We start from the raw sequence: 13,713 nt of genomic DNA, 5'->3' as shown, positions 1-13,713 counted from the left end.
TTTGCACCTACATGAAGCTCCCTTATGATAAGAACATGATATATTGATATTCATTTCTGCTTTTCCTGACATTTGTCGTAAAGAAGAGGGTTGTTAATTATTTCAACATAATTGTATGTCCAGTATAGAATTCACAGTACAAACAAGCAGATCATACTGACAGAAGCATCCCTGCTTGTTTCATTTAATTATCACATAGAGCTTAACACTGCCCATAAACACTTACAATTGGGAACTGAATCAAAACGACTCTCATTTTAAATGTACGTGATACGGTACATTCTTTACACTTGACTTCATAATATGGTATCATGGCTTCCTCTGCAGCAACGTCTTTTTAGCACCACATTAGCTATTTATAATCTCCAGAGTCCAATTTGTGTCAGGAGACCCACTCACTAAAATAGCTCATTATCTCTGTGTGCTAAGTTCAGTTGGCTTCTATTGCATCATCCTCTCCTAGGGTTTCATTTTGGTCATCTGTGGTCCCAGGTATATTTTGTTGGTCTCTTTGTGTGTGTGTGTGTGTGTGTGTGTGTGTGTGTGTGAGTGTGTGTGTGTGTGTGTGTATTTGTGTGTTTGTGTGTGTGTGTTTGAATGTGCATGCCTTCATACAATTTGTGCTGTTGATAGACCTTTGTTCAGCTCCTCTAAGCAAGCCTTGCGTTTGTTTTTTACACCAAGTGTTGACTAATTTCCCTGTAGCCTACAGAATGCTCATACTACTCAACGTCCAGCCAGCCTAATGTGCGCAGTCAGCAATGTAGGCCAAAAAGGATAAGAGGAAGAGGACTTTAACAGTCCCTCAACAAGTCTCCTCCTTCTTGACTTTGTCCATCAGTCAGAATAAGTGGCTCAAATGTGATGGTGCATCATGATGTTCTCATCATTGTCCAGAGTGTGCAACTGAACCACTTGCCGGACAGCTGAAAGCTTCCTAACTGCTTTTCTCAGGATGCCCTTGAAGTCTTTGATCTCCTTCTCCTTGAGTACCCTGAAACACAGCAAAGATGAACAGCAACAGTCAGTTTCTGTTTGTTTGTTTGTTATTTGATTTTCGCCAGGGATATCTCTTTGTTATGAATTTTTCTCATGATCTCTCAGAATAAGTCTGCACACTTCTGAACATCTTTCTTCGGATGGATGTGGAGAGAAAATAAAGGGGTTAAAGGTTAAATATGGCAATGCCACGAGTGCCATGGCTCGATTTTGCTGAAAGACAATGTGGTGAAATTTTGTGATCACCACTGGTCCGTTGCATGTGCTAGTGGACAGCAGACTTCCTTCAGGGTTTGATAAGATGTTCTTTACACAGAAATGTTTAAGGGAGAGATGTTATGCGAGAGAGAGAAAGAGAGAGATGGTTGGACTGGACGCCAACCATGGCCACAAGCACTATGTAATGTTATACATCTTCCATGCATAACATTACCTCATTTTTTCTTCTCGGCAAGTTGTCTTTCTGCTTTCATCCGTTTATGTCGAGCTATCTCTTCCATCTGCAGGCCATGGGCTGCCGCTTTCCTGAAAGATACATCAGAAAAGTCCATGTTAACAGTAGACAAGGGGTGGCCAACCAAATTCCAAGGAGGTTTGATTTTTGTTCTCTCTCCTTCTCCACTTGTTTTGAAAGAAATAACTAGGGCATGATGGGTATGCTTTTTCTGTTGTTGTAGTAGAATCCAGATATGTCCATTTAGTCAGATTTAGTTTACATCTGTCAGATTGGTTTTGTTGAGCCTCCAGGATAAAGGTTAGTCACCCCTGTGCAAGTCTGGTAAGGCAATCCTTACCCTGACTTTAACTCTGGAGGTATAGGCAGTGGTTTGTCGAAGCCAACTTTGCCGACCAGCCAGTAGGTATCTTCAGCGCCCTTTGCCTGGAAAGAACAATATGGAAGTTAGACACTTCCAGTAAAGGGTGTGTTTCTCTCTTTGCTTCTAAACTTCTTTTCTTTTCTTTTTTTATATAATACTGTTTGATATAATTTATGCTTCTGTCTTCAGTTGAGCACTAAATGGTGGTGATGTCAAAATCAAAATATTTCTTTGACTGATTGATTGCACAGATTCTAGCAATACGTGTGAAATGGGGATGAGAACACTTGCTCATCCTGACTCATGTCACACTTCCACAGGGGTATTACAGGGTTCCCAGCATTTGCAGTTGATGACATTTTAAATGTATTGCTTTTTATTGTACCTTTGGTTCGGTCCTCGCCCTGACTTGGATTTGATATCCCTCTTTGAGTTCCAGAAGGATATTCACAGTGCTCTGACTCACGTGAATGCGGTAAGCTGTTGACAGATTGGGGGAGTGGGGGCGGGGGTGGCAATGAGTCAAAATGGGTGAACGGTATCTAATTCAGAAATGATTAATGTAGCCATATTCATCACAGTGTATTTGGTGCTTCTGAAGGATGAACTCACGCATTCCAGAGGATTCCATTTTAGAAGCTGTGGTGACAGTGTCACCGAACAGACAATACCGTGGCATGGTGAGGCCAACCACACCTGTTACACAAGGGCCTAGAACCAACAGATACATTTAAGCATCAATGGGGCATTTATTGCACATTGTGGTGTGACTTGCTCCTTGCTTGGCAGCTACAAGTAATCTTATGAGGCTGACTCAGTATAGGGGAATTAGCTGCATGTGTTTCATTTACACCAGATGGCACCCATGAGTCAGTTTTATTTACTGCCTGCCTGAGTGAGAGTACTATGTTGTTGAAATGGATGTTGTGAATGTGCAGTGTGCCTGTCATTGACTGGATTATCAGGCTTAAATGTAGATAAATGCACATCAGTTTTTTCACCAAGTGATTTTAACTATAATTAGTTTTTTTTTTTTTTTTTTAACAACACCACAATCTGACATTTTGAGCCTTCATTTGCGAATGTTTAAAGAAACCTGTGGCACCCAGTGCAGAATTGGCCAATGGACCCTTTCAAGAGAGTTCCATTATCAGCATCATAGTTGGCCCCACAAGACTTCCTTTTTAACATTCCATATGTTATCTTAATGCAGAGGAAGTAGATTGGGGCCCAAATAGAACGTTCAAGCATTGTTTTTGTTTTTATTGTTGAAAGGGTCTATAGGACGCTGTGGCCCAGGCACTGACCTGTGTGCAATCCTATGCGTATCCGCACCGGCACCTCAGGCATGTGTCTCATCCTGAAGGTTCCCACAGCGCTGAGGATGTCCAGGGCCATGTTGGCAATCTCAGCGGCGTGCCGATTACCATTGAGCTCAGGCACCCCTGATGCCACCATATAGGCATCCCCGATGGTCTCCACCTAATCACATCAGAATCCATGATATATCGTAATTACATCTGAATGAAAACTAGTCAGATAGTACAGAGAATGAATGGGCTACATTCAAGACAAAGTACTTCTTAGAGGATTTTTCTATATTTCTGTGTACTTCATAGGTTTGAAAGGGATGCCAGCCAATAGGAATATTGTGAACATTTGTCTAGCTGCTGTGTGTACTTCCTGTACTAAGCAAAGGTAAGTTTTACAGGCACAATTGTTGATATTTGTGCTTTTTCACAAACTTTGTAACACTGCCCTACAGTTAAACACAAATATTTGATTGAATTTTAACACTGACTCCTTCATTGACCCATGCATTTCAGAGAATTGCTGTCGACTATCTCAATACAGTATACGCTGAAATTCACAGCAAAAATGCTTCAAATGTACTACTCATTGTATTGAAAACATCCAGAGAATGCTTTTACCATATACCTTGTACACATCATGGTTTCCAATGATGGCATCAAACACCGTGTAAAGGTCATTTAGCAGGTCAACAACCTCAATCGGCTCACTGTTGGCTGAGATTGTGGTGAAGCCCACAATGTCACTAAAATACAGCGACACACTGTCAAAGTACTCCGGCTCCACAGCGCCACCTATCTTCAGGGCCTCTGCCACAGACCTGAGGGAGCAAAGTGCAGTCGTTAGCAATCCATGGCTCACTGATTGTGAATGCTGCATTGTCAAGACCCAGCGGGATAGAGTACCCAGCAGGGGGTGTTCATGTGTTGAATGTAAATTTGGGAGGATTCACATGAAATGAAGTGTACATTCAGTTGTCGTGACATGGGGTCCTTGCCTTTTGTTCTGAAGTCCACATCATTGCTGGGTGTGGTGCAACAGATGTGACATAGCAGAAGTGAAAGCTGGAGAGTGCCTTCCCTTGAATGTGCTTGGCATGGGGATATTTTTAGATCATGATTTAATATTTCATAAAGGGTGAAATGTGAAGTTTGAGAATATGTGTGCGTGTGCGTGTGTGTGTGTTTCGAGAGGGGTGCATATGTCTGTTCATGCATGAGGAGTGTGTAGGTGAGTGTGATTGTGTGTGCGTGCGTGTGTGTGTGCGCCTACGCATTTGTGTGCGTGTGTGCGTGCGTGCGTGCATGTGCCATTGCGTGTATAGACATGTGTTTACCTGCAGCTCTGTGTGTGGCTGTGCGTGTGTGTGTACGCATGTGTGTACGTGTACGTGAGCATGCACGCGCGTGTGTGTGGGTGTGTGTGTGTGCTGCATGCTCCAGTGCTGTACTCACGGGGGCAGCATCTGTGTGAGCAGTTTCTCCGTCTTCTGTTTCTCGATCTCCAGCTCCTCTGTCCTCTCCCGGATCAGCTCCTCCAGGTTGGAGGAGTACTGCTCAAGCATGCGCAACATGGAGTCAATGATGTTGGTCCTCCGGCCCTTGTTTATGTTTTTAAACTGAGAAAAGAATCAATTAATGAAAGTCTTACTTCAAATGAAAGATTATATGCCAGATCATATGTTTAAATGATCACTTTGTGTGCCTTGATAAAGTACTATATAAATGCAAGTTAATGGGTTAGTCATGTCTAATGAAATCATATTTTTCATAAATGATATATATTTGTGTGTGTGTGTGTGTGTGTCTCTGTGGGCATACCAGGTCAAATATCTCTTCAAAGGGCGGCCGTTTTTCTGGCTGCTCATTCCAGCACTGTTTGATGAGTTGAATGCACTCTAGGGGGGCATGGTCAGGCGTTACTACAGGCCGGCACAGAGGTGGTGGTTTCTTAACTCTTTGAATGATCTCTGTTGACAAAATTACAAACACAACATACCTTATTGACATGTGTCTATTACTATATAAATGAATGATTTCAAATAGATTTTATATATGCACTTGTATGCTGTTTTATATCTATGTGTCCATTTATTTTATGACCTTTTGTGCCCTTGATTGTAAAATATTTGAATATTAAACTGAACAATCTCAGCAGAAAAGAGTGGAATTTTGTTTAGAGTGATGTAATCCCAGTACTAATGTATGCCCCCCCCGGGTGTGTTTATAAGGGAGCTGATAGGCTGGTGGAGGCTCTTCTCACCTTCAGCTGTGAGGTTGAGCATGAAGAAGGGGGGTCTGCGGAGCACCACCTCCTGCATGATAATGGAAAGGCTGTAGACATCGCCCTCTCTGGTACCTCTACTTCCAGGGTGAGGGCTGCGAAGAATCTCAGGGGCTGTCCACAGGAGGTCTGAGGGGTACATGGACACGTGCACTCTACCATCAACTGAGAATTAACAAGGTCCAAGTGAACACTTAAGAGAAACATGATTGAAAATTTAGAATAAAAAAATGATCACTCTCTTTCATATTACTTTATTTGTTTATATATATATGTATATAAATAGCACATTATTATAATTTTGCTATAGGCCAAGAGAATTAGCATAGGTTTCTGCCTGCAGAGCTTTCAGCACCACGGACAGCGCACCTAGACTACAACATGCTCACAGCTAACACATACAGTATAAACATACAGCAAAATAGCAATCAGTTGCAAATATATAACTCATTTGACTGGAAATGGCTGAGCAACTAAGTTTGGAATGTAGATGGATGGATATATGGTATTCGTCTTATCATATTTTGCTTGTACACTTGAAGACTCCTTAATGAAACTTGTACTCACCTTCTGGCTTTGGCTCCTGATAAGGAAACTTATGTGCCTCCAGCACCTTGTTAACACCGTAGTCAGTGACCTTGAGTACAAAGCGCCCGTCCACAACACAGTTGGTGGACTTCAGTCGCCCATGGCACACATTCCGATTGTGTAAGTACTTCATACCCTGTGGAAGAACCCCATTGAAGACTTTGTTGAATGTTATTTATTATATTAGTGGAATAGACTGTCAACTATGACATGTATGTAAATTGCCTCTGCTCTGTTTATGACAGATTTAACAATTGCCTTTAATGATTTCATTTTGTCAATGCCTTCAATTGTGGTCACATCAAATCTCTGAAAGGAATGGTGCGATGATCTCTCCATAGCCCCCATTGAGAACCAAGTGGTCTGGTTATCGGTTGGCCCATGTGAGGCTGTAAACGCAGGCCAGATTATGTCACTTGCCTTAATGAGATCCAACAAGAGTGAAGACTTAAACATCCAGTCCAACTTCACATCCGGATTGCGAAGTAGGTCATACAGGCTTCTTCGTGAGCAGAAATCTGTCACTATGGCAAAGACCCCACAGTCAAGGAAGTACCCCAGAAAAGGGTTGATGTTCTCATGCCTTATGTCCTTCATCTGTAGGGAGGTGATTCAACATGAGCCATCACAGCATCTCAGAGCATAAGCTACTTTTTGCTTTAAATATTCTCTTTTCTTCATACAGTATTAAGACAGTGTGGCCATAAATGCAATGTTTCCACTTTCAGTTCACAGATCTGTACAGTTTATTGCTTTTTATTACTTTTACACATTTTGATGCATTTATATATTATAAGAGTTTAGTCAATGCTGTTGCCTAAGATAATAGTTGCAAGATTCTTTGCAACATCCTCAACATTGCAGTGCTTTGTAACTGCCGTATGATTTTGTATCAGGGAGAAACCCACTAGCTCAAAGACATCACTGGTCTGAATATTTATGGCTCCGAAATTTCCATCTGGGAGTCTCTTCAGCCAGGCCCAGTCACCCTGTGAGTAAATAAATAAACAAACAAATAAATAAATAAACAAAGAAAGCACATACACTACCGGTCAAAAGTTTGGGGTCACTTAGAAATTTCCATTCCACTTCATTATAGACAGAATACCAGCTGAGATCAAGGCAGCAGTTTTCAGATTACATGATGTGCTTACATAATTGCAAAAAGGGTTCTCGACTGTTATAGAAAGAAACGGCTCATCCAATGTTCCAAAGGCACATTCTGTTTACTAATCTGATATCATTTGAAAAGGCTAACTGAGAAAACATTGGAGAACCGTTTTTTTTTCCAACACATAACACAATGGCATATTGTGCCGTGTTACAATTAATTAGATTTGTTCAATTCTACTTAGAGTGGAGATGAGAAAGCTGAGATACACCAAGGTGATGGAGGATAGCTCAAATAAATGCAATTGAAGTGCAGCATACACTGTTAAAGCCACATGTTTTATATATTTCAAGACACATATCAAAACTGACAGAGAGGGTGATGAGATGCCTCAGGCATAAAATGTGTATTATTCAATCGGAAAAAGAAGCTGAATTCTAGTTGGAGGTTAAGGAAATTCTCTACAAGGATATATGTGAGTCCTTCAGTAACTTAAAGAGAGCGCCAAAATCTCCTGGTGCTTTACAGAAAGAGCTGTGAAATTGATGCAATAAGTTAAAGAGTATCAGGTATTCACCCCTTAACCTACTGTACAGTACAAGTCAGGAATTATCTTCTGTAAAAATGCCTTGACATCAAAATATGATCAGTTGAAATTAAGATGATTGAGCTTGAATGGGAGGCTCAGCTGCATTATTTAATGGGTGGTGTTTTCTTACAGTTCCATCATATTATAGCACATCACCGCGTCCATCAGCTCGGTGAGCATTCTCCTATTCGGGGTGTGTGACCACAAGATGTTGCTGCTGCTTCGCCGCTAGTCGTCAAACACGCAAAATGTGATTATTCCGCCATCCCTATGATGTGAAAGGCATCCCAACCAAAAATACCACTGCAGGGGCAGCTTACCTCGAATATCACTATGTTGGAGTTCTCATGTGTGGCTGGGGTGAGGCTGGAGATTGTGGAGGGAGTTCTCACGCTCTGATCTGCATTTGATGGCCTTGTGGTCATGTCACTCTGAAAGCTTAATTTCTGGGGAAAAAAGAAATTGAAACAGTATGTTATCTGGACGTCTCCTTAGTCTGTTCTTGTCACTAAACCGCTAGTGTAGTATGAGTATAGTTATTGAGTATGATAAGTATAACTATAACCCTTCTTGTGTATTTCATGTGTATAGTAATTACCCTTGTGATGTCTTTGTGTTCATTGTCATTTGCAGTGTTCTCTACTGTATTGAGTAATAATACTAAGAGCATGAAGTCAGTTAACCTAGCCTACAGCAAACCTAGCATATAGGTTATATGTTGAAAAAATAAAATGAATGAAATGTATCTTGTATGCTTCAGTTTGTTGTATGTTTTTTAAGCTTGTAGACTTGTATTGTCTGTCTGGCTGCCCTCCACTCTTTGCTGACAAAGTGGTGAAGACTATCTTTTCCCAGATTTACAACGTGTGAGTTTCTTTCATGTTTGTGCAAGCATTTGTCATGCGTGACTAGACACTCCAGGCGAGCTGAGATGTACTTCAGAGAATGTTTCGTTGTAATGTCAATGTCTGACTACCATATCAATGCCATAGCCAGTGAATAGCAAGGTCTTTCATTTCAGAGCCAGGCAATATGCACTGCAATTAATCCTTTGAATCTCTGCAAACTGCCTCTACAAACCAGGTTTTTAAAATTCTCTTTCCCAAGTTTATTTCTAACATATTGTGTGGCTCCCATTGTTTTAGCTCATAGGATGACAAATGATGTGGTGTGATTTGAAATCTGTCTAAGCTTTATTGTGTGCCATTAACTATTTCACGCAGGGTCCCATGCAAATTGCAGTGCTAGTGTTCAGCACTTGGATTATTTTCTCTCGAAAGCATAATTACAGGTAACCTCGAAAGAAAAGGGTCAGGGGTCAGAAATACTGAACCTTGTTGCTAAGTGACGGATTGATGAAAGTGACATCGTTGAGGGTGAGAAGGATCTTGTTCGGCCCCCTCATCAGTCGAAACTTGATGATGCGGCGTCTGCATTTGAAGGGAGAGAGGACACAGACCCATCTCAGAGGCAGCCTTACTTAGTTAAACTAAAGCAATCTGGCATCATTAACACCAACATTTAATATTTAGCTTGGCAAAATCCGTTTTGAGCAGATGGGATTATTGGTTTTCTTAGTGAGTCAGAAAATGTAGCACCATAACAAGTAACAAGTAGCACCATAAATCAAACAAATGCGAGTGGAAATGCTGAATGAGATCACATATCACATAATCACATAAACGGCTATCAATAGATCACCACCACTGATCCAGCTGACATACAGTGGATAGTGCAGTTTCTCTGTTTTCACTTGATTACAGTACATCAATGTGATTCTGCTTGTTAGGGCCCAACCATACTATAGGCGTAATGTGATGGAAAAAAGAACATCATTTTTTATTTTTTATTATTATATTCAACCAGCATGATCAACCATAATGGTCAAACAGGGAGGCAATCAACACGCTATCTAAAGCTTAGATCAGTAATCTCAGGATAGAACGGATTTGACCCAATAGGATCAGCTGCAGTTCTCAACTTCAGCACATACCTTATGCAGTAATAGAATGCCGTGCCTAGTACAATGGACAGCACGGTTGACAGGAAGCCTGTGATCAGTAGAACGGGAGCCACACCTGTATTCAGATAGAAGAAAAATACAAAACAAAATAAAAAACGGTTAAAAAAAAAAGGCTGTTGAGTCCTGTAATGTAAAGAGCCCTCGGTGGCACTTCAAAGTGACTCATTCATAGTGACGCTGTGTTTTCCTTTCCATTCTCAATCTCCAGCATTTTGGCTAAAATTAAACCGACCCCCCATGGGTGAGTCACTGGAGCCTCTTGTTTATGGTATACCTGCACTACTCTGTGCAGCCTGTAGGTATTCAGTTATATGTTCAAAACTCTATGCAGTCCTAACAACTGAGGATCCAGGGGAAATGTGACAGGCTAAATTGGTTTATATATTTTCTTCTGACTTAATTATATTCTAGTCCTCCTCAATGATTCAGATCATTACTTAGGTACATTGCTTCACTGCCATGTTTTCTCTTCACTCTCATTTTCTCTCTCCTCCTCACAGCTCCCCGATGACTCACCTCTGGTGCAGAGCGACCCACGGGTGAACCAGCAGCTGGAGTCGGCCTTGGGCTGGTTCCCCCCCGGGAAGTGAATGGACCGGCCCAGGAACCTCACCATGCCTGCCTCCAGGTCCACCTGGTGGGTGGGGCTCAGCTCCCATGCCAGGCCATCCGTGTCCAGCAGCACGTAATCCAGGAAGCCGTGCCCGGAGTGGTTGGTGCGCATGTGGTGGCTGAAGCCGTAGAAGGCCATGTTCTTACTGTGGCGGGCCAGCGAGGCCCCCGACAGCCAGGCTTTGGAGTCGCGCACGCTCTGCATGGCATTGGCCAGGAAGAGGATGGAGCTATAGATGGTTCCGAACAGCGGGGACACCTAGGGGTAAGGAGGGGAGATGCATGAATAAACAAGGGATTGTTATTTGTTAATTGTGAGGAACCTTGTGAAGAACCTAGTGAAGAACCACAGTGAAACACCATCTGATTATGGGAGGCATTAAAAAGGTTCCGAGGATGTTGAAATCTGGAGAATGGACACACAGATTTCAAGTCTGGCCAGCCTGCCATATAATTGTAAAGCTGTTGAAGTTGGTGTGGTTCTATATCAATTCTACACATCGACACATTTTACCCAAATTCTACTCATAAACACACACACACACACACACACACACACACACACACACTCACACACACACACTCACACACACACACACACACACACACACACACTCACACACACACTCACACACACACACACACACACACGCACACACACACACACACACACACACGCAGCATGCTTCTAACTAGCAATCATGTAACTTAGGTGCACAGGTGACCTGGTGTGGCTGCATATTCACAGGTAGCTCATTGGATCTGACTGCCTCCTCAAAGGCCTGGTGGAAGGAGTTGTCCACCGACTCCATGGTGACGGTGAGCACTGCATCGTACGCCCGCCTTAGTTTGCTGTTCTTCTGCAGCGGTGGGTACTTGACCCCTCGGTAGGGCAGGCTGTAGAGGAGGGTGTCGTACGGGACGAAGACCAGTGAGCCATCGGTCAAGTGCATATCCATGGCTGTCTCCAGGAGCAACTTCTGAGTGTCACCACCAATCAGCACGGAGTGCATGCAGAGAATGACCACTGGACAGAGAGAGAGAGAGAGACAGAGAGAGACAGAGAGAGAGAGATAGACAGTGAGACAGAGAGACAGAGAGAGAGAGAGAAAGACAGAGAGAGAGAGAGAGAGAGAGACAGAGACAGAGAGAGAGAGAGAGAGAGAGAGAGAGAGAGAGAGAGAATGAGAGAGAGCACACTCAGAAGCAGAATCACACAAAGAAGTGTCTTATTGATCTCTTTGGATCTCGAAGATCTGTGAGACTTGGCAGTCTCTGATCTACCAAGCAAGCTCTGACATGCTGAGAGTTATGTAAGATTTATTCAGAGGCAGACTTAGAATATTACACAGGCCAATTTTTAAATCCTCTGAACTTTCTAGCATTGTTTGAATCAGCGGATTTATTTTCCCTACTCTTACAGGGATTTAAAGCATCAGAAAGAAGAACTGATGAAATGGACCTAAAGCACACATACTGTACAGCTGAAGTCTGACCTAGATGTTATATGGAGTCTGCCTCTCAAAAGAAACAGACTGTCAAGGTTAGTATATTTCTGAGTTACTGAGGACATTTCATCTTTAGTCCCACAACCATTTCTGAAGCAGCTATATGAGCTTTATCCAATATTCTGTATCTGATATTATTAAAAGGTTTTATACAGGCCTGAAAGCCTTGACATGTTTCCACATCTTGAAGTGGTAGTGTTTAGAAAAAATAGGATCAAAGGTGGAAGATGTCTGTAGCTCAAGTCCAAATCGAGCAATTCAGTTCTCAGGAGGTTTAAGGCGTTAGTGTGGAGAAATCTTTTCATCTCTCTGTTTTCAAACACTAGCTTCAGCTTGTCCACTGTGATTTTTCAATTATTAAGATATAGAAAACTCCAGTACACAAGAAACAAACAAATTCTATATTTTAAGAAATTATTTTAAATTGATCTCCCTCCTAGCAGACAAGATGCACTTTGCTACTCCTTGGCAATGCGTAAAACTTACTGCGAATCTCACGCATTTTCCTGATCTTTGCCAGTGTGTGGCGCATGCTGCTGGGGTGATTTCCAGCGGACAGCACTGCCCGGACTGGGAAGCCATTACTTCGCAGGGCGTCAGCCACCTTATTGGCTGTGTCTGTCCACACATCATCAGCGGAAGCAATAATGGCCATATTTGCCCATCGAAAGTTCCGCACCAGGGCTAGTAGCACCCGGATTGGGGACGGCACAGTGCGGGCGAAGGTGGGATGCCGCGCTGTGTTGTCCAGCTCGTAGTTTACACACGCCCAGGAGAACATGGCCTTGTTCCAGGTTTTGGCTATCAGGGAGGCTGTGTCGCAGTAGCCGGGGTTGACGGGGCCTACGAGGGCCGTGGCGTGGGAGTAGAGCCCCATGAACCTGTTCAGGGCCATGGAGGTCTGGCAGTCCTCCTCCAGGACCACAAAGTCGAAGGTGGTGCCCAGCGAGAGGTTGGGGTCACGGTTGATCCGCTGCACAGCGAGGTGGGCGGCCGCCCGAGGCCGGGCCTTGGCGAAGATGGGGTCACACGCCCAGGGCCCCAGCACGCCAACGCGGAAGACGGCCGGTGTCTGAGGGGCCACCACGACGCAGGGCAGACTCAGAGTGGCCAGCAGGAAGCAGAGGAGCCAAGCCCCGTGGGGCGGGAAGGGGACTTTTGGTCCTCTCAGGCCGTCCACCGACGAGGGCGTCCATCTGGGCACGAGCACATGGAGCAGAGAGAGTTGTCCTTGCATGGCAGGTGAACTGGTCCACTCTCCTCCCTCTCTCCTCCCTTTCTCCTCACTCTCTTCACCTTTCTCTCTCTCCATCCCTCTCTTCTCCACAAGGCCCTTCAGTTCTCCTCCTTTAGCTGCTCTGCCTTTTTGTCAGGCCCAAGACACTGTAGTGACTAAGAGGATGATGAAACAGTGGTGTCAGTATTGTTTATATACCACCAACAGACATGAAAATAGTGTGAACGGAAACAGCTCGGGTATTACAATGTCAAGTCAAATTTAACATTCCTTATTGTACGCCTACTGTACATGGGGTACAGTACAAAATAAATAATACAATCAGTTTTAGTAAGAGTATACTATATGTTGCATTACAAGCATCAGAAAGTTGTTCTCCTCAGCCTTAGTCTTAGAGCCCTGGCTGCACCAGCTATTCTCAAGGAACAAGCAATGAATCTAAAAATCCCTTGTTTTATAAAAGGTCAATATCTGTAAAATATCACTAATATTGGTGCAATAATATCATCAATATTTGTGAAATTTTAGACACATATTACTTCTTACTAAACCTATTGAAGAAGGATGATAATAGTATAAAACCATTAAACTCCTCCAGACCTCATCACCGCTCATTCTATACTACTTCAATGGT

General features: G+C 43.1%; 1 protein-coding gene across 1 annotated transcript; it reads right to left on the bottom strand.

Moving 5' to 3' along the window:
• LOC121709085 (retinal guanylyl cyclase 2-like) lies at nt 1-13,079 on the bottom strand. Its single transcript, XM_042092157.1, has 18 exons — nt 12,329-13,079; nt 11,060-11,361; nt 10,239-10,593; nt 9,693-9,777; nt 9,033-9,129; nt 8,020-8,145; nt 6,908-6,988; nt 6,420-6,596; nt 5,979-6,135; nt 5,391-5,540; nt 4,949-5,097; nt 4,583-4,746; nt 3,756-3,948; nt 3,125-3,299; nt 2,430-2,528; nt 2,203-2,297; nt 1,794-1,879; nt 1-994 (listed from the first exon to the last, which is right to left on the bottom strand). The coding sequence occupies exons 1-18, from the start codon at nt 13,077-13,079 to the stop codon at nt 856-858; spliced, it is 3,381 nt and encodes a 1,126-aa protein (XP_041948091.1). The 3' UTR covers nt 1-855.
• Between the last annotated feature and the right edge of the window lie 634 nt (nt 13,080-13,713).

The sequence above is a fragment of the Alosa sapidissima genome, chromosome 5, assembly GCF_018492685.1.
Source record: "Alosa sapidissima isolate fAloSap1 chromosome 5, fAloSap1.pri, whole genome shotgun sequence".
Taxonomy (NCBI): domain Eukaryota; kingdom Metazoa; phylum Chordata; class Actinopteri; order Clupeiformes; family Clupeidae; genus Alosa; species Alosa sapidissima.
The sequence above is the reverse complement of the archived record's forward strand: the minus strand, read 5'-3'. Positions and strand labels throughout refer to the sequence as shown.